General features: G+C 36.6%; 1 protein-coding gene across 2 annotated transcripts; it reads left to right on the top strand.

Annotated features, from left to right (window-relative positions):
• On the top strand, positions 1-25,909 carry LOC125675584 (uncharacterized). 2 transcript variants are annotated; one of them, XM_048913332.2, is made up of 7 exons: positions 1-91; positions 5,571-7,387; positions 12,631-14,158; positions 19,420-19,509; positions 20,001-20,090; positions 23,080-23,172; positions 24,873-25,909. In XM_048913332.2, the coding sequence occupies exons 2-7, from the start codon at positions 6,254-6,256 to the stop codon at positions 25,025-25,027; spliced, it is 3,090 nt and encodes a 1,029-aa protein (XP_048769289.1). In that variant the 5' UTR covers positions 1-91; positions 5,571-6,253; the 3' UTR covers positions 25,028-25,909. The 2 variants fall into 2 exon arrangements, 1 of the variants encoding a protein (XP_048769289.1); XR_007370571.2 differs by lacking the exons at positions 20,001-20,090; positions 23,080-23,172; positions 24,873-25,909 and adding an exon at positions 19,051-19,146 and having other exon boundaries at positions 19,420-19,456.
• The last annotated feature ends 1,769 nt before the right edge of the window (positions 25,910-27,678 follow it).

Below are 27,678 nucleotides of genomic sequence, written 5' to 3'. Positions count from 1 at the left end.
GTCATTGCGAATTGTCTCGAAAATGGAGGTATTGCCGCCATCATTTGAAACCTGATGTGGAATTATGTAAAATATCTACCTAGAAATACATGCAAGTATCCAAAAGAAATCGTATGTTTTAGCGGGATTTATTTGGACATTGTTTCATGGTTGAATCTGGTATAATATGTGCGCGAATCAGCTTTTCACACACAGGCACTTGTTTAGAACTGTAAATAACTTAACGACCTGTGTATAAAAATAATAACGCAAGGTACCTAGCTTAAAATGACACAGAATGGCACCCCCTGAGAATGTCGGCCTTTTGAGCTTCCAGAGAATATGCTATGTAAATGTACTTACTACGGTTCTCTTTGTACAATCATTCAACTAAAAAACCATGTATTTATTGCCTATTATCCGAAAACTGCAACAAAACATGGGTATCATTTGAAGGAATGCGGGTGGTTTCGTCCCGATTACATATTCGCACCGAGTGGATTCGCACCGAGTGGTTTCGTCCTAATTCCAATGCAGATAACCTAAGGTAGAACATTGCCTTATAGTCGAGTGGTTTCGCCCCGATGTACATCCATAATAGAATAGATATACGTTTGGGATAGCATATATAGTAATCCAAGTTTTTGTATGACAATATTGTTGAACGACCCTAGTAGATAGTTTGCACTGCAGCTATCACTATCACTATTTTAAAAAATCACAAATCCTTCACTGATTTTGATATAAAGTTACCGGTATTGCAATTCAATCGCAAACGTGTACTGTACTTTACGTTTATGCTATTAAATTGAATTCTTCAATTTGAGATTTATATAAATATACCTAAGATTAATAAAATCACATAATAGACACACTAATTTTATCTACATAATGCTAATTCTGTTTTATATGATAATTTTTACTTACTGATTTTCCACAATGAATGCAACTTGCCATGACAAAAATTCTTGGTATAATGATAGAAATGGACAAAGTTTGGACATCGGTAAATTAATATACTGTATAGTATTCATTAATTTCAATTCAATTGCTCATCATTTAAAGAGAGTATGCTCTGATCAATCATCCCGACCACTGTTTCCGTATATAAACATCCAAAAATTGTTGGTATAATGATCAAAATGAACATACCTTGGGCATCGGTAAATTAATAAATAGCATTCATCCCCTAATTTCAATTCAATTCAATTGCTCATCGTTAAAGGAGAGTATGCACTGATCAATCGTTCCGACCACAGTTGCTACCTACTCAATGGGGGCGAAACCACTCGGGACGAATCCACTTGGGTAGAGGTAAAGGTACGAATCCACTCGGTGCGAATATGTAATCGGGACGAAACCACCCGACACCATTTGAAGCTAGGTACCTTGTATTATTATTAGTATACAGAGGTCATATGTTATTTACAGAAACAAGTGCTTGTGTTTTCACATGGGAAAAAAGAACCACAGCGCACAGGAGTTACTAACGCATAGCTCATGGCTTGGTCAATCGAGTGAATATTATTTACTTTATTGATAAAATTTCGAACTCCTGTGCACGGGTTTGGCAAGGGCATTATCCTGTTATTTACTTCACGAATCAAATAAGTTTGACATTGAAGCGAAGCAAATAACAGGAGTATATATATATACTGAGCCATTTCATTCTGAATAACACTTCAAGGGGAAGATTTCCCCAGAAAAGAGTTTCTTTGGGGGAGAAACACATAAAAATGGGGCGTGGTATTTTTGGGGGAACAAGTTAAAATAGAGAAAAAATGAAGAAAATAGCACGTTTTTATAGAAAGTGAAGCAAACAATAGGAGTAAATAGCGATGCAAGTTCTTTAAATCTACTCAAAACATCAGAATTTATTTGCCTCCCGAAGCAAATAACAGGAGTATATATATATTTATATATATATATATATATATATATACTGAGCGATTTCATTCTTAATAGCACTTCAATGGGAAGATTTTCCCCGGAAAAGGGTTTCTTTGGGGGAGAGAGATATAAAAATGGGGCTTGGTAATGGGGGGGGGGGACAAGTTAAAACAGACACCAAGTCAAGAAAATAGCACGTTTTTGTACAAAACGAAGCAAATAACAGGAGTAAATAGCGACGCAATTTCTTTAAATGTACTCAAAACCGCGGAATTTAGTTCCTTCACAACTCTAATTTAAAGGGAGAGCGCAAGAAAGATGAAGAAAAATACCAATGGAAGTTCCATAATATTAACTTACATTTATTCCGTATATACACAAGCACTATTCATACTAAAGTGAGTGTTTTACTTCTACATGAAATTAAGTCTGTGTGTTATCATATTGAATAACTCTTACGGAATAAATCAGTGCTATTATGTAAATGTTACTTTATTCCGTATATTCATATCAAGGATTTAGGCGAATATAAAATAAAATTGACCTTGATCCGCGCATCAAGTGCGTGTTTTACTTCTATATGAAATTAAGTACATCCATGTTTAATTGTATTGAATAACTTTAACGGAGTAAATCGTTGATATTAGTAAATACATGTATTACTTTATTCCGTATATTCATATGAAGCATTTAGGCGAATTTAATATAAAACATTATGATAACGGGTTTACTTAAAACCCAGCTTTACAAATTATATACGAATAACATTGCTGTTTTCCCATATTGTGTATATATATTTACGGAATAAAGGCAAGTACTTAAGATGGATATAAAGTGTGAAAGTAATGTAACAAGTGAGGTACATTAAGTATAGCATTAAGTATATCGGAAGTAAAAGAGGGCCACAATCCCTATAAAATGTTTAGGATTGTGATAAACATGCACAGAGATAAAATTGACGTTAACGTCAACAACGTCAAACTTATTTAATTCGCGAAGTAAATAACAGGATAATGCCCAGGGTTTTAATAAAATTTGAGCAAACCAGTAGAGCTATAGTGTAAATAGGACTCTGATATTATACTAAATAAGTGAATTTACTATGATTTGTATTGTCAACTGATTGTATTATATTTACCAGTGTGCTCAGTTTGTATGGAAGCCCTGTGACCAGGCAAGGAAATTAAGGGGAAATACTTGCTAAATGCGAGTTAAAAATTGACATAGCGAGGGAAAAATCACAAGTGATTGCAGCTTTTTGCGAGTGAAAAAAAACCCAATGTTTTTTCCAGATTTCCTTGGTTTATTGGCTGTACTTTGAAGTTTACAATAATTTTATCTTGTGCATAGAAATGCTTTACAGAATGAATATACAAGTATTGAAAAAGTAAACGTTGATCGAATAAATGACTAAGGCCAAGATCATCTCAGTCAGTGATGTCGAAGATGGCTTACTTCATGCACACTTTGGGTGTCTCAGAGACGTCAGATTTAAATAGCAAGCATGTTGATCTTGTCCGTGTTTACATGAAACAACACATGAAAGTGTTAGTGTTACGCTTCACACAGTGTCCTTCTGTAATCTATAGTCAAACACTTAAAGTTCGCAGGGTTTTTTTCAACTAGAATTTTTTAGATGAAATTTCCAAAAGTTTTGAAGATATAGTTTGAATTGACACAAACAGTCTTAAAGATTCCAAACCACATAATGTTGTAAATAGGTGGTAGATCTCTGGACAGCGAGTTAAATGTTCATTTCCGGTATTAAGTCAAAAGTACTGTACAGATCATGGCAGTGTGCTTGTTGTAGAGCTACAACGATTTTAGAACGAGCCTATGACGATTCCTGATGTCTCACAACAGCAAATATTACCGTAAAAAAAAATTGTGCTTTCTTTTTTTTTTTTAGTTGAAATCATTTGCCGATAAAAGTGGTAGAAAATTCCCATTTTGTATGATTTTGTCGCTATTTTTCTAAATTGAATGCAGTGTTGGCATAAAGGTGGTCAATATGAGTATTGACCGGGTTGGTTGTCAATACTGGTTAAAACTGGTCAATACTGGTTAATACTGGTCAATTGAAATTTATTTGGTCATTATCAAATTATAGTCTGTGTTATTCAGGGCTCAAAATTAACATATGCCTTTCAGTCTTTGACTGGTTAAAAGTCTGGCGGACTGACTGACATTTGTTTTAGTCAGTCCGATGCGACTGGTTAATTTTCTAAAGCATCATTTTGGAAAATATACTTATGAAATTTTATACACACATTTAGCATGCTTCGATCTGTAGATATCAGACGAATCTGATTCATAAATATAAATCCCACATTTAAGTGTTACAATATTGTCTGAGGCATATTGAGTTAAATTTAATCTACATTTTCATGTCAAAAAGTTACGTCTGTCTATAAACATGCCAAATATGAAACAAATGAATGACCAGGTGACAAACACCCTGTTTTTACGACATTGTCTGGTCTTAGCTTTCATTTTCGGTAGAGACATGTGCACATGTTGGATCAGTTCCAAGAAAACAATGGACGAGGCGAAAGTAGTAGGAGTGTCCTCCACATGTTACATCACTCATTTTTGTGATTGCAAACTTTGTTGTAGATTTAAAGATGTTTCCTGAAACATTTATAACACAGATTTTGGTTATTTATATAGAAAGGAATCAAAATTGAATTTCTTTAAGTTGAGCAAGAAAGTAGAGATTTACATGAAAGCATCCTGACATCGTGGAGATTCAAGTTTGTTAAAACCATGGTCCCGGGCAAAGTTTTACATGCGAATAAATAGAATCTTTAAAAATCTTCTCAAGAACCACTAAACTAGGAAAGTACAAATGTACATGAAAGCTTCCTGACATAATGCAGATTCAAGTTTGTTAACATCATGGTCCCTGGGGATAGGTTGGGGCCACAATAGGGGATCAGAGTTGTACATACAAATATTTAGGGAAAATCATTAAGAAATCTTTTGATGAAGAATCATTGGGCCAGAAAAGTTTATATTTACATGAAAGCTTCCTGACATAGTCAGATTCAATTTTGTTCAATTCATGGCCCCCAGGGGTAGGATCGGTCCACAATAGGGGATCAAAGTTTTACATACAAATATATAGGGAAAATCTTATATATAGCCCACATTTTTTGTAGGTATTCAGTTGACTGTAAGACTTCAATTGTCAGTTGCTGAGTTACAAGTGATGTACAGCACTCACAACTCTTTGTTATGTAAACAATTAAGGCTCGTGCCATGTTTTTGTTTACATATAGATTGCTTAATAGAAAATAGCATGTTTAAACAAAATGAGATGTGCCAAACACTAGAAACTATTTAATAAGTTAATTGTGTTCAGATTTATCATGTAAATTGACAAAATCTGCTTTAAACAAAACTTTTACTGGTATATATTTAACCTATATATGTAAACAAAAACATGGCATAAGCCTTATTTACATAACAAGAATTGTGAGCTCTGTATCTCCCATGTACCTTGACAACTGACATTCAAATTTTAGCTGACCGTTGGAAATACATCAGTTCAGCATTCTAAATATTAGAAATGGAAAATTAAAATATGGAATTTTTCAGCTAAGATTGTGTCCATGTTCTGATTTGATATTCAATAAGAACCCTGGAAATGTGTGTTCCAAAAAAACTTCATGCTTATGAATCTTAAAATTTTCTTTCAGATCACTAAAGGAGGCAGTCGTACTCTGTGGAATTAGTCAAGTGTAAAGGAGGCAGTAGTACTCTGTGGAATTAGTCGAGTGTAAAGGAGGCAGTCGTACTCTGTGGAATTAGTCGAGTGTAAAGGAGGCAGTAGTACTCTGTGGAATTGGTCGAGTGTAAAGGAGGCAGTCATACTCTGTGGAATTAGTCGAGTGTAAAGGAGGCAGTAGTACTCTGTGGAATTAGTCGAGTGTAAAGGAGGCAGTCGTACTCTGTGGAATTAGTCGAGTGTAAAGGAGGCAGTAGTACTCTGTGGAATTAGTCGAGTGTAAAGGAGGCAGTCGTACTCTGTGGAATTAGTCGAGTGTAAAGGAGGCAGTCATACTCTGTGGAATTAGTCAGGTGTAAAGGAGGCAGTCACTAAAGTACCCGTCTTCCTTTTGGGAGTGGTCTCTAGTCTCACCACATCCAGAGCGTACATGTGATTGGCAAAGTTTGCGATATCCATGAATTTCCCTTGCTGTCTAATCCCCAGACCATTGATATGCAAATCTCTGTAATTCAGATCTTCACCAGAAAGAGGCCATTTGGTGACTTAAATACTTCAAAGAAGTCGGTACAGGGATTGCGTTTTACCAAGTGACGAGAATTGGTCCGATGGAAGACTTTTACAAACTGTAATCCAACTGATCACAATCAGACAATGGCTCTGACTTCACACGAGTTCACACAGAAAGATCATGTTATAGCTGAAGAAAAGTCTCCCATAGTGACTGCAGTGTTTTCAAATTATACACAATTTTTTGAAATCAAATCTGAAGATATCAATGCCGAAACCAAGTCTGAACATTCTGTCCCATCAAATTGTGTTTTAAGCAGGGAAGAGGTGCGTGTTTTAGGCAGGGAAGAGGCGCATGTTTTAGGCAGGGAAGAGGCACCCTCCCAGGTCACGACCTCTTCTGTTGTTACACCGTCCTGTGCTGGGATCAAATCTAAGGACTTGTCTGTTGACCACGAACCCAATGATGGAACTGTCCAATTTGCTGGTCAAACTTCACAAAAGAAATCTGAGAGCTGTATGGCATTTGATGATGTGTCTTTGAATAAACGTCATATTTCATTCAAATATAAACCAGTTTCAACCTGTAAAAGGCCTGTGGAGTTGATATGGAAATGTCCGTGTGGAAAAATAGGTCGTCATGTCATCAATCTCCCTCTTATCAATTATTTACCAAACACAGTCTCTGAAGCACCAGAAACCCCACCCACTATTCCATCAGAGACACCAGAAACCCCCTCCTCTATTCCATTGGAGATGACAGAAACCCCACCCACTATTCCATTGGAGATGATAGAAACCCCACCCACTATTCAATTGGAGATGACAGAAACCCCATTCACTTATCCATTGAAAACTACAGAAGCCCCACCCACTATTCCAATGACGACGACAGAAATCCTACCCACAATTTCATTAGGAACTTCAGAAACCCCACCCACTATTCCAAAGGAGACAAACAAAACCTCACCCACTATTCCATTGGAAACTTCAGAAACCCCACCCACTATTCCAATGGAGACATCAGAAACGGTTACCCCACCCACTATTCCACTGGAGATGACAGAAACCCCACCCACTATCCCATCAGAGACACCAGAAACCCCACCCACTATTCCATTGGAGATGACAGAAACCCCACCCACTATCCCATCAGAGACACCAGAAACCCCACCCACTATTCCACTGGAGACAATTACGGAAATTCTAAATATGGAGACTGATCAAGAAGTTGCAGATACGAGGTCAGAGGGAAGAGTGAAAACATGTTCCAAAAAGGTAAGACTGTAAATGTAATGGTGCTCTTATTCACTAAATGTAAGGGGTATGTTAAACATGTTAAACATTTAGTGGAATGACTACACTATACCGATTTTGACTTCTTCATCCATTTACTCAAGATATGCAGTTAACTGAGGGTTACATTGGAAACAATGCTGTAATGTTTGTTTAAAAAAGATGATATCCATATGACTTTTACAACATCTGAGACTGGCTAAGTGAGTTTTTGTGTAGATTTAAGTTTGTATACACATTGACCCCTGGGGTGATGGTAAGTTTTTACACACAACGACCCTTAGAGTTTACACACAATAACCAATCTTTGTGAAAGACGTCGGACCTTACCGATGTGCAGTGCCTCAGGTCCAATACGTCATTTTTTACACTGGACCAGAATGTCTGATGTCTCAGTGTCCGGTTTTGAGCTTTACTATTTTGGCGCGGAGTCATTTAAATGTTTGTTAAAAGTAAAAAATATTGCACAAATCCAAATACGTAAAACCGCATGGACTGTCTAAAGTATTATGCAAAACCAAGTGAACAGTCGGAGGAGCTGATAGTGAACAGCATATATATGAGCAAGACTTTGAGGCAGACTTTTTTCTGATTTTATGATGGATATGTGTCAGAGGAGGAAAATTGGAAGTCTGTTGAATAGTTTGTCAGAGAAAAATAAAATATCAATAGTATTACTAACTAGTAGAATGAATAAGATTTCCTTGATTCTGCATTTTCACGTGTTTCACTTTTTAGCTCACCTGAACCGAAGGTTCAAGTGAGCTTTTCTGATCGCTTTTTGTCCATCGTCTGTCTGTCCGTGTGTCTGTTAAACTTTTCACATTTTCGACTTCTTCTCCAGAACCACTGGGCCAATTTCAACCAAACATGGCCAAAAGCATCCTTGGGTGAAGGGCTTTCAAGTTTGTTCAAATGAAGGGCCATGTCCCTTTTAAAGGGGAGATAATCACAAAAATGCAAAAATAGGGTGGGGTCATTTAAAAATCTTCTTCTCAAGAACCACTGGGCTAGAAGAGCTAAAATTTACCTGAAAGCTTCCTGACATATTGCAGATTCAAGTTTGTTCAAATCATGGCCCCCGGTGGTAGGATGGGGCCACAAGAGGGGATCAAAGTTTTACATACAAATATATAGGGAAAAACTTTAAAAATCTTCTTCTCAAGAACCACTAAGCCAGAAAAGCTGAGATTTACATGAAAGCTTCCTGACATAATGCAGATTCAAGTTTGTTCAAATCATGGGCCCCTGGGGTTGGATGGGGCCACAATAGGGGATCAAAGTTTTACATACAAATATATAGGGAAAATATTTTTCTCAATAACCACTGAGTCAGAAAAGCTGAGATTTACATGAAAGCTTCCTGACGTAATGCAGATTCAAGTTTGTTCAAATCATGGGCTACGGGGGTAGGATGGAGCCACAAGGGGGATCAAAGTTTTACATACAAATATATAGTTAAAATCTTTTTCTCAATAACCACTGAGTCAGAAAAGCTGATATTTACAAGAAAACTTTCTGACATAGTGCAGATTCAAGTTTGTTCAAATCATGGCCCCCGGGGGGTAGGATGGGGCTACAAGTAGGGGAGGGGATCAAAGTTTTACATACAAATATATGAAAAAGCTTTAAAAATCTTCTTCTCAAGAACCATTGGGCCAAAGAAGTTGACATTTACATGAAAGCTTTCTGACATAGTGTAGATTCAAGTTTGCAAAGGGTAGTTTGGGCCATAATAGGGACTAAGGTTTTACATGCAAATATATATGGAAAGTCTTCAGATATGGGCCAAGGTGACTCAGGTGAGCGATGTGGCCCATGGGCCTCTTGTTTACATTAGGTTTTTTGGTCTGACAATATTTGGTTCGGTCCCGTGTGTTCATTGATTACACAGGACCGAATGTCCTGTGTGGTCCAAAAAACTTTGGTATAGACTGAATGACCCCTGGAGTGTACACACAATGACCCCTAGGATGTATACACAATGGTTTCTGGGGTGGTGGTGGGTTCACAATAAGGATTTAAAGTCCAAGAGATTTTTACACATATCTTCTCAAGATTCATGAGGTTACAGTATATGTTAAGTTGATGTTAAAACAAGATAATTTTATTTTGTTCATAATAACCCTTGAGTTGAAGGTAGGGTCTTTTTTAAAAGGGTTCAATATTTTACATGTAGAAATATATTCAACATGTTCATGTAGCCTAGAGAAAATTCTTTAAAAATCTACATAAAAAAACGTAAGGTACAATCTATTTGAAATTAATTTGCAAAAGTATTTTATATTATGTTGTTTTAGAATTAAATTTGTTCAAGTCATGCTCTGCCTGATTACAGATCATTGGGCCGTCATTGTCTCCCCTTCCCAGAGGAGCAAGATATTGTTTTAATTAGTGTGAATTCTTCTTCCGCTTCTCATACAAAGTTTGCCCTTGCCATAACTTTTTTTGTTTTTTGACATAGGTCTTTGATATTTGGAATGTGTGTATACCATGATAAGACAGTGACGCCTGATATTTTTGATTACCTTTGACCTCGACCTCTTATGTAAAGGTCAAATAATAAGGTTGGGTCACTGCATGTTTTCTACATTTAACTATCGATCAGCTGAGCCTGATGTAAAGGTCAGACATCTGAAACTGTTAAGTCACAAGTTTAATTTGCTGTCGTATGTTCACAACACTGTTCCTTGGTTGAAGCACATATATTATACATGTATATAGGTGACAACATTATGTATACACATTGTAACTCTTCATTTTGCACTTTCAAGATGATCCCCAAAAATGTTTTTAAAAAAAGGTGGAATGGGAGATAGCAGTTTTAGTGTGCTAAAACAATTCTTCCTAGTTGAGATTTAATGTACATGATGTACAGAAGAGGCTCATGGGCCACATTGCTCACCTGAATCACCATGCACTGGTATAAACTGATGATAGTAACGATCGTTACTATCATCCCAAGATGGTGGAAGGAAATTCCGGAAAGACCACATTTTAGTTATTATATCTATTTGTATTGTTTATTTGCAAATGATATGTAGGTAAGAAATATCATACACTAGGAACAATTACGATCAGGTGTTATTTTATCTTTTATACGGCTCATATGAACAGAAAATTCGTCGTTGAAAAAACAGCGAGGATGATAGTAACGCAAGTTCTTGCGTTACTATCATCATTCATTTCCGTTACTATCATCCTCTATTGTAAACCCAACCTGTGTAGGGGGGGGGGGGGGGGGGTCATGATTTGAACAAATTTAATTCTGCACTACTGGGGGATGCTTGGATCCGATGATAAACAATGACTGCTGTTGCTGAAATAAGGTTTATAAAAAAATTTCTATGTAAAACTTTGACCCCCTATTTTATCTCCATCCATAAGTGCTACTCCCAGTGCAGGGTTTTATCCAGCATTTAGATGTTACTACCCATTTTATATTTGAGGGGAATTTTTGAGAAATCCAGTCATGAGCTTCCAGGGGATAGGGATGAGGGACATCCATGGAATATAATATCCACAGATTATAACAGCCATATAAATTGATTAATTACTCATTGTATATATATTGTAAGTCTGACAATTATAGAAAATGACTTAGAATATTAAAAAAATTATTTTTGTTGAAAATTGTTAATATACAATTTTGTGAAGTTTCTACAAATGAAGGGAATTTTTTATCTTTGGAAGGGGAAATATCCATTTGTTGCCAAAGGGGAAAGGTACCTTTTACCGGTAGTAAAAACAACCTAGATAAATCCCTGCAGTGGGTCATAATTTTAAGAAACTTGAATCTCAACTACCTTGGGATGCTTGCATATTAATGTGAGTAATCTGGTAATGCTGTCATCGAGAGGAAAATTTTCAAAGATTTTTCATATACATATATTATCCCCATGTAAAACTTTAACCCCTTTTGTGGGCCTCTCCTAACCCTAGGGGCATAATTTGAACAAACTTGAATTGGAACTACCTCAGGGATGCTTTTATGTGCATATAAAATATTGTAATCATGGTCCTACTGTTATTGAGAAGAATTTTCCAATACAATAATCATGATAATATTAAATCTTGGTGTTCAGAAACACCTTCCTTCCAGATCCACTCTAACATGTTGAAATTGCACAGCTCTGATTTCCATGATTCCATTTTACTAATTATGTGACTTTAAAAAATTACATTGTTGAAGTCTAAATGCAGGTCAGAGTTAACGTACTTTCTCAACACGGACTGTGCATTCAAAGCACCGTGCCACACACGAGAAACCTTCACAAAGCACCGTGCCACACACGAGAAACCTTCACTAAGCATCGTGCCACACACAAGAAACCTTCACTAAGCATCGTGCCACACACGAGAAACCTTCACAAAGCACCGTGCCACACACGAGAAACCTTCACAAAGCACCGTGCCACACACGATAAACCTTCACAAAGCACCGTGCCACACAAGAGAAACCTTCACAAAGCACCGTGCCACACACGAGAAACCTTCACTAAGGCCGCAATTAATTGTAAATGTTGATTTGGTGCTACCAACCCACATTTAAATATCACTTGATAAAACAGTTTTTTGAATTGTGTTTTTTAGAAAAAAAATGTATCATTTACAGTTTCTTCTAAAAAAATCTTCTCTTCTGAAGCTTTTAGCATTTTGAAGGATTTGTATGCTATATTATTAAAAGATTTTTTTTTTGTTTCGATGTTTTCTGCCATACTCAACAATTTTTCAGTTATTGGTGGCGCCCAGTTTTTATTGGTGGAAGAGAGAACCCAGATACAATGTACCTGGGAAGAGATCACCGACCTTCCGAAAGTAAACTGGGAAACTTTCTCACTTACCGGCGCAAGCGGGATTGGAACCCGCGCTGACAGAGGTGAGAGGCCGTGTTATTTTGAGCGCAATGCTCTAACCACTCGGCCACGGAGGCCCCCTATTATTAAAAGTAAAAAAGTCCTTATTCTTGGCAAAATCTTAACTTTTCTGTTTTCAAAGTAAAATTAATTACAACAAAAGATAATGCAAAGGGAATAATCATGATAATGCATTTAACTTTTTTTATTGCCCCATCATCTCCACAAAAATATAAAAAAAAATTCGCTTAACTACCGACCCAGCAGTTTCAAGTGTGAGTCGGCAACACCAAATCAACAATTAATGAGACCCGGAGTTTAACATTATAATGTATATTCTGTTACAAAATGAATGTATTTCTTTTTCAGAGGCCAGATAGATTCTGTCCTTACTGCAAACTCATTATAAAAGGAGGAAAGTTGAAGCGACACATTTTCAGAAAGCACAGAAATGAACCAGAAGTGCGATTAATGAATTCCAAACCTTGCCGTGTTCAAAATAAGTTTCTTGACACAAAAAGACGTGAAGGTATTTACGAATACAATCTACAACTTATTGGCGATGGGTTAGACCCGGTCATGAGGGAGAGAAAATCCATACAAGAAGTCCAGCTTAGAGTGTGTACTGAATGCAAGGGTTTCTACTCCAGAAAATTCTTCTATAAGCATAAATGTGTATTCAAAGGAGACTGTTTGCGTGAAGCCTTCAAGCCCAAGCTGCTTCAGGAAGTGACACCCGATGAAATGAATTCCGATCGAGGCTTTTTACGAATTTTGAATGGATTCAGAGGAGGAGAAGTGGGGGATTTCTGTAGGACAGACAATACTGTCAAAATGATCGGATATAAACGCTACATTGTACTCCGGCACGAGGAAAGAAACAAGGATGAGATCAGAAAAACAATCATGACAGATATGAGAGAACTCTCAAAACTTTACTTCCATTTCCGAAGCATGAGTTGTAAAGAGAGAACAGTGGAAGATATGTTCAAGATAAAACACTTGCCTGACTTGATAGAGGCTCTCAAACGACTCGTTACAAAGGCAGATAAACAGGAGAAAAAGGGCCAAAAAGGTTTCCTGTATGCAGTTGTTTTGCGATCAGTGAAAGGTCTGGAAAGCTATTATGCCCAAACAATGCAAAGTGATAAGATAAAGGAGTTTAAAAACTTCAAATCAGCATTTAGAAATTTGTCTCGTGAATCATATCCGAGTGCAAGTTTACCAAGTGTGCAGAAGGTTCTTCAAGTGAAAGAATACATTGCAGGAGAAATTTCCTCTACTTTGAAGAGTTACTCGGTGGAAAACTTTGCTTGGCTTAGAAGCCTTGTTGTAGCACGCCTCACATTGTTTAATGCAAGGAGAGGTGAAGAAGCTTCCCGAATTCTTCTTTCTGAGTGGGAGGAAGCAGAAAAAGGAGCACGTCTGCCGGACAATAAGGTGATAAAGGTTACAGATCATGCGGAACAATACCTATCTGGAAAATTCATGTGGGCATACTTACACGGGAAGGGAAAAAAGTATGTTCCCATATTAATTCCTAATGACTTATTATCGGCAATCCAGGTAATCCGAAGTGACAGGCATAAGTTCGGTGTACGAGAAGATAATCCCTTTTTGTTTGCGACAGAGAATGACCCATCGTCTTACTGTGCAGGTTGGCACGCTGTAGCTGAAGTGTGTGGGAAGACTGATATCCGTATGAGTTCAGAAACAAAGATGAGACACAGACTGTCCTCCATTTACGCTAGCCTGGACATGTCACCTGAGAATCAAGAAATATTTCTCCTGCTCATGAGGCATGAGGAGCTGCAGGTTGACCGAGAAAACCACCAGAATCCCCTCGGAACTTACTCAGAAATCATGATGGGGAGATCGCAAAGTTCTGTTGATGAAGGTATGCTTCATTTTTTTTTTATCCCCCTCGCAATTCATTGTGAATGGGGATACAGTTACGGGCCTATTTGTGTGTGGGTAAGTATTGCGATTGTGTGTCACACTGAACTTGTAGACACTGCACAGGGCAACATTTTTTGCTGCATTGATTGCATGCTTTACTTGTACACATGACCTTTTTTTTTATCAAGAAAGGAAGGACTCTATGGAGTTTGGGGTCTAAGGTCAAAGTCACTACAGGATTTAAAAAGCCTGTCAACATTCTACGGGCCTCATTTCTTGCTCCATTGGTTTTAAGCTTCACATGTAGCTCAAGATAGCAAATACACATTTGGGGTTAAAAGGTCAAGGTCACTTGGGACTTAAAGGAAGTGAACATGAAAAAAATATTTGTTGCATAATAAACTTAAAAGACCTCCTGATACTAAATAGTGTGGCATGAATTTAATTTGCTTGTTTCTATTACGAGATTTGATCAATTAAACACTCTAAGTTGATGGTTTATGGAGGTCATCCATTATTTCCCAGTCTGCATCTGTGCTCTGACGTAGATGAGACACATTGCTGTTGTTGACTGGGTCACTATTATACAGCAGAAATTTATTGGATTCATATTAGAATTGATGGATAAGGTTTTGGAGCAAAAAGAATTGAAATCAAATCTAATTACAATGCATTAAGATAAAGAAGAAAACACTCCCACAAAATAACTCCAGTTCCTCCAACTTCTGAACTTACTCAGAAGCACTATAGTACTGTTATATTTCAAGATTCCAAATCAATTAATTTTATTAGATTCTAAAATATTTGGAGATAATTAAGTTGACTGTGTCTTAAAGGTACTGCAATATAGGCATATAATTTATATATTTTATAATAATTGATTTACATGGACCACAGATAAATTTCAGAAATGCAATTTACAGTTATTTATTTACACTATATTCAGAATCTGTATCAAAATCTGAGGTTTCAAGAAATCCTTTATAATTGCAGTACTTTTAGGAAATGCTCCCATAATTTATGTCACAACAAATGAGGGTAAAACTACTCTGATTTTTCCCCCCAAGGTGGCAGGGGACAGTTTCTTTGGTTTTGAAACATGTGGATAGGGGGTATACACCAAAGTCAGATTATGACAGACTAATGAAAAATCACATTTCCCTTTTATGTCAATACTTGTATTTCATATTAGTGTAGTTAATAAATTATGACCCTAAATTACATGTAATCTATAAATACTGGTGCTGGTGCACAAAACATGCTCTGAGCAGGTTCCCCTTTTTTGCTTTGATTTTCCCTCATTTGGGCTAATCCGCACCACCCCCACACCATCACAGTACCAAAACATGGGGATTTAGACACTGTGCACAATCAAGAACCCTGTCTGCCCTTCTCAAAAATCTACCTCTCATATGGGGCCATCCACCTTCCCTCACAGCTACAGACCTTTTGCTAGACCCTGCAAGTTTTCACCGGAATTTCTTCAGCAACTGACCACGTGTCTTAGTTTCGTATTTGCACCCATCTATATGCTAGGAATCATGGTGACACCTACATGTTGTATATCAACATTTTTATTAAGCACTCGGCTACATTTGACATGCATCCTAAAATTATTGTATACATTTTTACACATAATATCACTTCAAATATGGGGTATTTCCATTTTTTGAAAAAGTTGACCGGGCCTATAGTGCGAAACTATCCCCTGCTACCCAAGAGGCTGACCATGTCTGACCTAGTTGATAAACTGTCTGTAGGCCATATAAATCTTGATAGCATGCCTGCAACAGAATTGTTACTGTATTCTATCGCGCGTGTGTGTGTAATTGGAAATATTTACACACAAATGCCATGTTATGTTTAGATTTTAATACATGTGAATACAGAAGGTATTTTTCATTTTCGTGTTTTTCTTACTTGTTTAGTTGTTATCCAAGTCCTCTGAGACCCTTCCTCTCTGGATAAATGTAAGCTGTATCAATTATAACAGGACTTAGACACACCATGTCAAAATATGGGTGTAGAGAACTGCACTTTATGTGTATATCCATGTAATCTGACACAAAATGTTCAAACTCATGACAACAAAGACACCCCTTGAATGTACATAATTCCTCTCTCATTAAAATAAATTGCTGGTAAAGAATAATTATTCTGAGAAACAATTTCTTCCTCTGTAATATCAGGTTCAAACTGATATCCCATATTTAATTCACTTTCTGCTGATGACATTTTAACGTTGATGCTTACAATGTGCCAAAAATACACAATGTGTCCTACTGACGTAGGGCAGCATCAGTGCTGTCCTCTAGTGGATGCTAAGTGATAACCCAGCAGGGAGGTAATAATTTTTTCAATATGGCAGCTCCCAAGGATTGAAAAGATTCGCTAATCTTTATGAAATATCTCCCTACTAAAGAAAGCTACATCTTATTGATTTTCAGAATTCATTATATACATCAAAATGACAAATTAAAACCCTTTGTCACATTTTCATGTTCACTTCCTTTAAAGAAAAAGCTTGTAGATATTTTCAACAGACTACATTTTTGCTCCATTGTTTATAATTCACGTGTAGCTTTAGTAATGCAGGAAGAACCCTATTTAATTTGATGGCAAAGGTCAAGGTAAGTACAAGACTTTATAGAGTGAACTTGTAGCGACTCATTTCGAGGGGATATACCCTGCCCTACAGAGCTCTTTTTATGCCCCCCTTTGAAAAAGAGGGGGCATATTGTTTTGCACCTGTCGGTCGGTCGGTCTGTAGACCATGTGTTGTCCGCTCAATATCTTGAGAACCATTCACTTGATGATAATGATATTTCATATGTGGGTTCGTTATGAGTAGAAGAGGATCCCTATTGTTTTTCAGGTCAAAAGGTCAAGGGTTAATCTACTCTGGACATAGGAATATAATGTCCGCTCAATATCTTGAGAACCCTTTGCTTGAAAGGCATCAAACTTGGCACACTGGTACATCCTAAGGAGTAGATGACCCTTATTGATTTTGAGGTCATATGGTCAAAGGTCAAGGGTCAAACTGGGCATAGGAATATACTGACCATTCAATGTCTAGAGAACCCTTTGCTTGACAGACATCAAACTTGGTACACCAGTACATCTTCAGAAGAAGATGACCCCCATTGATTTTGAGGTCACATGGTCAAGGGTCAAACTGGACATAGGAATATACTGTCCGTTAAATATCTTGAGAACCCTTTGCTTGACAGACATCAAACTTGATACACTGGTACATCTTCAAGAGAAGATGACCCCTATTGATTTTGAGGTCACATGGTCAAAGGTCAAGGGTCAAACTTGACATGGGAATATACTGTCTGCTCAGTATCTTGAGAACCCTTTTCTTGACAGACGTCAAACTTGGTACACTGATACGACTTCAGGAGAAGACGACCACTATTGATTTTGAGGTCACATGGTCAAAGGTTAAGGGTCACACTAAACAGGAATATACTGTCCGTTCAATATTTTGAGATCCCTTCGCTTGACAGACATCAAACTTGGTACACTGGTACATCTTCAGGAGAAAATTACCCCTATTTATTTTGAGGTCACATGTTTAAAGGTCAAGGGTCAAACTGGACATAGGAATATACTGTCCGTTCAATGTCTTGAGAACCCTTTGCTTGACAGACATCAAACGTGGTACACTGGTATGTCTTCAGGAGAAGACGACCCCTATTGATTTTCAGATCACATGGTCAAAGGTCAAGGGTCAAGCTGGACATTGGAATATACTGTCTGCTCCATATCTTGAGAACCCTTTGCTTGACAGGCATTAAACTTAGTACACTGGTACATCTTCAGGAGAAGATGACACCTATTGATTTTGAGGTCGCGTGGTCAAAGGTCAAGGATTAAACTGTACATAGGAAATTACTGTCCGCTCAATATCTTGACAATCCTTTGCTTGACAGACATCAAACTTGGTACACTGGTACATCTTCAGGAGTTAATGACCCCTATTGATTTTTAGGTCACATGGTCAATCCACTCTTGACATAGGAAGATATTGTCTGCTCAATATTTTGAATTGATGATACTACTCTCAATTAAATGATGTGTGTGTGTATAACCCTTTTCAATTTTGCACCATGGGGGGCATATGTGTTTTACAAACATCTCTTGTTTATATTATGCCCAAGTGACAGAGATTTTTTTATCTAGCATTTTTAGCTCTCCTGAGTTGAAAGCTTTAGTAAGTTTTTCTGATCGCCTGTTGTCCGTTGTCTGTCCGTCTGTAAACTTTTCACATTTTCGACTTCTTCAGAACCACTGGGCCAATTTCAACCAAACTTGGCCCAAAGCATCCTTGGGTGAAGGGCTTTCAAATTTGTTTTAATGAATGGCCTTCAAAAGGTAGATAATCACAAAAATGCTAAAATAGGGTGGGGTCATTTAAAAATCTTCTCAAGATTCAACGAGTCAGAAGAGCTGAAATCTATATAAAAGCTTCCTGACAATCAGACTTAGTGCAGATTCAAGTTTGTTAATAAAATCATGAACCCCGGGGGTTAGATGGAACCACAATAGGGAATCAAAGTTTTACATTCAAATATATAGGGAAAATCTTTAGATATGGGCCAAGGTGACTCAGGTGAGCAATGTGGCCCATGGGCCTCTTGTTTCATGTACAAAGTACAGGCACTGGTTTCTGTAAATAAGTTATGACATATGTATACGATTAATAACAAGTGTTATTATGAGTATACAGACATCGTTAACTTCTAGATCTACAGAAACCAGTGTTCACTTTCCTACTGGTACTTCAGCATAACAGTGGCTGTCGTTATTTTTGTATCATATACAACAATTACATTGGTTGCATCAATGTTGAAACTTTTCTCCATTTGCCTCCTGATCCAGGTTAGGATAGATCTTCAGTACCCCCTTGCTTGTCGTAGAAGGCGACTAGATGAAGCGGTCCTTCGGATGAGACCGCGAAAACCGAGGCACATGGGGGTATTAGTCCTGTTAGAATAATTCTATTTTGTCTTATCAGATTTTGTAAGAATTTGTATGAACTTCTGGTAATTTTGAACCTTCATAATAAAAGGCAGCTTCACTTGGTATTTTGAGCTATTACCATGATTGCACTTTCAACTAGTACTGTACGTAGTAATTAAATTTGATTCATTGAAAAGCGTCTATGATTGTCCGTTAATCTTGTGTCTAGTTTTCTGCACATTTTGACCTGAACATACATTCACTATGCTCATACATTTACCATTGTAGAGCATTCCTCGGAGACGGACAGCATGGATGGACCCAGCACTCAGCCAGAAATCGCAGATACAAGTCCAGCCAAGACTAAGGACAACTCAGGTAAACTGTGATGCTTTAAAGTGCTGTCGAACCTTCATAATAAAAGGTCCCATGGGGATCCAGGTATGAATAGGTCTTTAGTACCCCTTGCTTGTCGTAAGAGGCGACTAAATGGGGCAGTCCTTCAGATGAGACTGCAAAAATTGAGGTCCCGTGTCACAGCAGATGTGGCACGATAAAGATCCTTTCCTGCTCAATGGCCATAAGCGCCGAGCATAGGCCTAAATTTTGCAGCCCTTCACCGGCAGTGGTGATGTCTCCATATGAGTGAAAGATTCTCGAGCGGGACGTTAAACAATATTCAATCATAATAAATGGCTGCTTCACTTGGCATTTTGAGTGATTACTCTGATCACACTGTTAACTAGTAGTATATTTTATTTTCATTAACAAATCTGGCTTCTTCGATTGTCAGTTTTATTTGTGGCTAGTTTTCTGCATATTTTGACCAGGAACATACATTTACAATGCTCATACATTTACCATCGTAGAGCATTCCTCGGAGACGGACAGCATGGATGGACCCAGCACTGGATCAGAAATCGCAGATACAAGTCCGCCCAAGACTAAGGGCAGCTCAGGTAAAATGTGATGCTTTGAAGTACTGTAAATGTATTATATTTTATTAAGTGTGTACGATTTTTGGCGTAAATAAATTTTTCAACACCTCAGCATAGATTTAATTTAATGCTATTTAAAGGGACTGATTCACGATTTCCCCCAAAATGTTGTTTTTCACTTTTAATGATCAAGATCTACTGTCTAATATATGTTTAAAAGATTTCACATAAAAATTAAGGTTATACATTATCACAGAAGCTCATTTTAGGGAGTTTATTATTTGTATTGTAAACAAAGATTGTGGCATGTTATTGTTTACGAATTTTTCAAAAGAAATGGATATTGATCAAAGTTTATCATATCTTTCACATTTCAGCCATTTTGGGGGTAAAATGTGTCATCTAAAAGTTAAAATTTGTGACTCTGCAGAATTAAGATGCTTTACATTACAAACTATTGTTTCACTGGTTTGTTTGTATACATTAAAAGACTCGATCGAGTCTTTGTTTACATAACACAGATTTAAGGCTAAAATGTTGCTTTTATTCTTGCATTCAGAAAGTAAAAATTTTGGCTGTCAACATTAAATGAGTTATATTTTTAATGTTTAACATCAAAAATGCAAAATATTTTTCTAAAAAATCGTGAACCCAGTCCCTTTAAATGTGATATATAAAAAATGTATACGATAGACATTTAGGAATGTGCTAGATTTAGTGGTAGCCCTGAAGCTTACTACTACCCCACTTGCATGGAACAGTACAAAACGATTCTTGCACAGAACGGTGAACAATTTGCACGGAATGCTGAACGGTCTGCATGAAACAGTAAACGGCTTGCACAAAGCGCTGAATGGTCTGCACGGAACGATTTGAACAGAACGCTGACGACTTTGTAGGCGGGGCTTGCACGCTTTGTGAACGGTTAGCACGAAACGGTGGTTTATCAGACTTCGAATCCTGATGACATTCAAGATTCATGTTGCTTTTGAAATCCAAAGGTCAAGGTCATTATCACACTAAATACCTATTGCGGCTATTCAAAGCTTCATACTTATAAACTATATAAAATGCGTACATGCTTTTACTTCGTGAATGCAAGCATGCATAATTTTCCAAACTGCAACTCGGCCATACCTATCTTTGATGCTTAATATTTTGAAATTATATAATTTGCAGCTCTTATATTATTTTTAAAAAAGATGTCTGGCTTGTGGACTTGTATATTTATGATTGACTATCACATGTATATATCTGTCATTGCATAGGAAACTTCTAGTCCTAATGTGTGTCAAAATTTGAAATTATGTAAATAATTTGTTTAAATGTTTACAATTTACATGTACATATTTACAGCTCTAGTAGTTTAGAAATTATTTCTATGCCCCCGAGAACGAAGATCAGGGGGCATATTGTTTTTGTCCCGTCTGTCATTCTGTAATTCTGTCTGAAAGTTTAACCTTGCTAATAACTTTTGAACAGTAAGTGGTAGAGCTCTGATATTTCACATGAGTATTCTTTATAACAAGACCTTTCCGTGGGTATCAACATTTTTTACCCTCTGACCTCCACCTTGGAGTTTGATCTACTTTTTAAAAACTTTAACTTAATTGCCAATAACTTTTGAACAGTAAGAACTAGAGCTTTGATATTTCATATGAGTATTTCTTGTGACAAGACCTTTCCATGGGTACCAACATTTTTGACCTTGACCTTGGAGTTTGACCTACTTTTTGAAAATTTTAACCTTGCTAATAACTTTTGAACATTAAATGATAGAGCTTTGATATTTCACATGAGTATTCCTTGTGATGACCTTTCCGTTTGTACTAAACCTTTTGACCTTGACATTTGACTTACTTTTAAAAAGATTGACATTGGTCATAACTTCTAAATGGGAAATATTAGCTAGAGCTTTCATATTGCACTTGAGCATTTCTTGTGACAAGATCTTTCTACTGGTACCAAGATATTTGAATTTGTGACTTTGACCATCTTTGGAATTGGCCATTATCGGGGGGAATTTGTGTTTCACAAAAACATCTTGTTTTAAACAAGTTTGGAGTGTTTACATGTCCATCTCATTATAACCTTTTCTGTGATACTGAAAATAGCGATGGAAACCCAGCATTGCAATTTATTTAACACTGATCAGGCATCAGTCTGTATTATTAACTCAAAATCTCACTTTGCAACAGTATTATATTCTTTACACAATCATAGTTCACTGTTCTATATCGAATCGGATGTTATTACTATTCAACAGTAATGCTTTTACAATTGTTAATTGTCCAGATACTGGTATATGCATAATATTCTAAAATGCCTGAATTTGCAGCACTTCATGTCACACTGTTTCACTTAAGACAGTTGTCTGGCTTGTGGACTTGTTTATTTATGTTGGACTGTAACATGTAAATATTTTTCATTGCATAGGAAACTTCTAGCTCAAATGTGTGTCAAAATATTTGAAATTACTATGCTACCAATTTTGTTACAATGTTTACAATTTACCGCTGTGCCTCCAGCCGCCATTAGATATTCGTTTTGGCCTCAACCATAAATCAAAACCATAAAAAAGGAACAGACTTCAAGAAAATTTCGAATTTGAACACTTCTTTTCTTGTATCAAAAACACGAATAGGAAGTTGTACGTAAATCTGCAATTCAAGACCTATGTCTGATTAAAGTATTTGTCTGGAGAGTTTTCATATGAATTGTCATATTAGCATAACTGCACCATTTCTGAAAGTTATGCATTGAATAATTTGACCCCGTCTTTCAGTACTTTCAGAACTTTGATTATCGAATGAGCATTGACTAAGAGTGGAAGGGGGAGAGGGTGTTGGTTAACCTATCTGATTCCTTCTGTCATTCACATTCCTGTTTGCATCCGATTCCTACATGTATGTCCTTGAGCACCATGGCGATTCAATGACCTTTCTATCATTGATATAAACCAAGTATTTGCTTCACCAATTTATGTTTGCACAATATTTTTCTTCCACAGTTAGATGGTCAAAGGAGGAGACTAAATGTATACGAGAGCACTTCAAGAGCTACATCTTAGAGAGAAGCGAAAAGAATAAAGGGAACCTGCCAAGTAAGTGTGTTTATTTATAAGTTTAAGTTCTATATAAATAAACCTGCCAAGTGTGTTTATTTATAAGTTCTATATCATGCATGATTAAATTCATTAACAAATACAAGATTTTGGACTATTCCGACAATTGAATATTTATACGACATTGTATCAGGGCTTTAAGTAGGATATATTTCTGATTTCTGTAGCATTTTCTCTTTAACTTTTTAGCTCACCCGAGCTGAAAGCTCAAGTGAGCTTTTCTGATCGCATTTTGTCCATCGTCTGTCTGTCTGTCCATCCATCTGTCTGTCTTTCCGTCTGTCTATTAAACATTTACATTTTCAACTTCTTCTCCAAAACCACTGGGCCAATTTTAACCAATGTTGGCACAAATCATCCTTGGGTGAAGGGAATTCAAAATTGTTCAAATGAGGGCCAACCCCCTTATCCAAGGGGAGATAATAGCAAATCAGTTAAAATACACTGAAATTTTTTAAAAATCTTCTTCTCCAGAACCAGTAAGCCAATTTCATTCAAACTTAAAGCAAATCATCCTTAGTTGAAGGGAATTCAAAATTGTTCAAATTTAGGGCCAGGTTCTCTTCAAAGGGGAGATAATCACAAAAGTGTAAAAATAGGGTGGGGTCATTTAAAAATCTTTTTCTCATGAACCACTGTACCAGTGTAGTTGAAATTTACGTGGAAGTTTGCTGACATAATGGAGATTCAAGTTTGTTCATATCATGGCCCCCGGGGGTCGGGTGGGGCCACACTAGGGGAAACCATATTTTATATGTATTTATATAGGAAAAATCTTTTAAAATCTTCTTCTCAAGAACCATTGAGCCAGAAGAGTTCAAATTTACATGGAAGCTTCCTGACATAATGCAGATTCAAGTTTGTTCATATAATGGCCCCCGGGGGTCGGGTGGGGCCACACTAGGGGAAACCATATTTTATATGTGTGTATATAGGAAAAATCTTCTTCTCAAGAACCATTGAGCCAGAAGAGTTCAAATTTACATGAAAGCTTTATGACATAGTGCAGATTCAGATTTGTTCATATCATAAACCCCCAGGGGTCGGGTGGGGCCACACTAAGTGAAATCATATTTTATATATGTTTATATAGGAAAAATCTTTAAAAAATCTTCTTCTCAAGAACCATTGAGCCAGAAGAGTTCAAATTTACATGGAAGCTTTCTGACATAATGCAGATTCAAGTTTGTTCATATCATAGCCCCCAGGGGTCGGGTGGGGCCACAATAGGGGAAACCATATTTTTTTATGTATTTATATAGGAAAAATCTTTAAAAATCTTCTTCTCAAGAACCATTGAGCCAGATGAGTTCAAATTTACATGGAAGCTTCCTGACATAATGCAGATTCAAGTTTGTTCATATCATGGCCCCTGGGGGTCGGGTGGGGCCACACTAGGGGGAAACCACATTTTATATGTATTTATATAGGAAAAATCTTCATCTCAAGAACCATTGAGCCAGAAGAGTTCAAATTTACATCGAAGTTTCCTGACATAGTTCAGATTCAAGTTTGAAGCTTTATGACATAGTTCAAATTCAAGTTTGTTGAAATCATGGCCCCCGGGGTGTCATGGCTCCTGAAAAGTTAATGGAATAACAATGGGAAATTCATTTTCCATGTGTTAAAGTGACTCAGGTGAGCGATGTGGCCCATGGGCCTCTTGTTGCTTCTTACAGGTAAAACAGAAATCCAGGAATTTTTGAAGACAAACACAATAAAAGCACTTGAAGAACTTGATGAGAAAAAGCAAATTCTGAAGATGAGAACAAAAATCTTTAATGAAAGAAAAACTACAAGACAGCGAACAACTACAGACCCTAGAAATCGGTGAATAAATATAGGAACATGTGAATAAATGCAAGAAAAATGTAGCTGACTGAAAGAACGTTCCATCATATGAGCTGTTTGTATGTCATCAGTATGTCTCAGACATCGTTACTGTATTTGTTTGAAAGCTATAAATTGCGTGAAAGTGAGATTTACTTTAAGTTTGCATACAAAATACATGGAATTATATATATATGTTGTCGCACATCATTCAAAATCTTCAGAAAAAATATGATAAGGTTAGGGCTGAAATGACACACCCCCTTCATGATACAATTTACAGAAGAAACCAATAATAACATTGAAGAAAAATTTAATTACCAAGATTCACAATCATAATTTTAAAAGCAAAATGTTTCCAAACTGCCAAATGGTAAGATGCATGTTGGCTCTGTAGTTTAAGCTGATGAAGTGTATTATTATTTTCGTAAAACTCAAAGTAAGCATTTGTCCCCCATGCAGGTAAAAATAATAATTACAGGCCGAACCTGATGTATTTTACTGAACCAGTAATAAACGTATCGAACCAAAAATCGAGGCAATGAATTGAACATGGAATTGAGGGTTTATATTAAACAGTATCGATATTTTGGTGAATCATTTCAGGCCTAAATTAGGTTGTACTTGATAAATTGTTTTTACATTCTTTAATGTTTCGAAATCGGACTGAGATTTTTGTTTTCTGAAGGCTTTATTATTATGTGATGTTCTCAGAGTATTGTTCAGTTTAGTCATATTTTATGGCATGGATGAGATATAACAAATTTTACTGTTTCATATATCAGTTTGATGATAAATTGAATATTTTTCATGTAAAACTTGACAGTATCAAAGCTATCTTGTCATTTGTTCTAAAAAATTAAAGCACTTTTAAAGAACAACATCACTCTTCTTATGAACTGCATGTATAATTTTAACAGTGTTGGTCTATTAATAAATGCAAGGTTATTGAGAATAATTATGGAACACACAAGATGATCAGAACATAGAAAAGATTACTGACCGTCTACATCAATTGTCTTACTGACCATCTACATCAATTGTCTTACTGACCGTCTACATCAATCGTCTTACTGACTATCTACATAAATTGTCAATATCATTTTTTCAGGGAAGGGGGGGGGGGGGACTAAAGATAATGGAATACAGTTTTCTGTCCATTGCCTGGGCAAGGTGATTTGCACATCGCAGTGGTTAAGCCACACACCACCATAATATAAACATTTTTATTATATACCCATCAATGTTTTGTTTTTTGATACTGTGGATGTCGCAGAGTGTGATCCGGTTTTCAGGATGACCACACTGGTTTTTTGATTCTGTTTTGGTATCCTCGGAAACTGATGACGTCACAATGCAACGTTTTTTGTGGAAAATATTGACTGCATCACAAACAAAACTGCATACACAAAATATAATTTCACTGTATGCCTGTGTTTTTGATAATTTGGATTACATTTATTATACATATTATAAATGTACATTTAAAGTGCAAAAGGGGGTATATAATAAATTTATCATTACTACAGTAACTTGATCCGAAGATTTGGATCCCGTCTCGTTGACAGGTGCGGATCATCAGATCAAACTCGATGCTTCGCTTTTCGTGTGATCTGATGATCCGCGCCTGTCAACTCGACGTGATCCGACTCTTCGGATCAAGTTACTGTAGTAATAATATATATGTATCTGAGACCTTGACCTCTATTCAAAGTTTGACGGTTTTTGTATTTGTTTTGGCTATATTGATTCTTTCATTTATCTCATTCTTAAACATTGGTATTTTGCATTCCTGGATGAAAAGCACACATTGTTATCTCCCCTAGACCTTCTACTTCATTGATGGCTTTAGCCCCCCCCCCCCAAAGTAATAGTTTCTGAGGCACTACCGCATCCATAGAAAATGTTCAGCATGGAAGTTTTTATGCGCGCCCCCAAGTTTATTAGATATTTCATATTTCAAGTATTTTGGGGGTAAATGTGTCAGCTAGAGGTTAAAATTTGTGACTATTCAAAATTAAGATGCTTTATGTTTCAAAATCAATATTTCACTTGTTATTTTGTATACATAAATAGACTTGAGTCTTTGTTTACATAACACAGATTTAAGGCTAAAATATTGCTTTAATTCTTACATTCAAAAGGTCAAAATTTTGGCTGTCAACATTAAATGAATTATATTTTTAATGTTTACCATCAAATATGAATTTTTTTAAAATCAAAAATCGTGAACCAGTCCCTTTAAGATGTTTCAGGGTACATATATATATCAAGTTTTATGTCAAGCAAAGGGTTCTCGAGACATTAAGAGGCCAGTATATTCCTATGTCAAGCTGGACCTTTGACCATGTGACCTCAACATTAATAGAGGTCATCTACTCCTTAAGATGTGCCAGTGTTTGATATCTATCAAGCAAAGGATTCTCAAGACATTGAGCAGTCAGTGTATTCCGATTTCCAGTGTGACCTTTGACCTTAACATCAATAGGGATCATCTACTCACAATGTGCTAGTGAGCCAAGTATGATGTCTGTCAAGGAAAGGGTTCTAAAAAATATTGAGGGGACAGTATCTTCCTATATCCAGAGTGGATTGACCTTTTGACCTGAAAATCAATAGGGACCATCTTCTACTCATAACCAACCGACATATGAA

Source organism: Ostrea edulis, chromosome 3 (genome assembly GCF_947568905.1).
Source record: "Ostrea edulis chromosome 3, xbOstEdul1.1, whole genome shotgun sequence".
Taxonomy (NCBI): domain Eukaryota; kingdom Metazoa; phylum Mollusca; class Bivalvia; order Ostreida; family Ostreidae; genus Ostrea; species Ostrea edulis.
The sequence above is the reverse complement of the archived record's forward strand: the minus strand, read 5'-3'. Positions and strand labels throughout refer to the sequence as shown.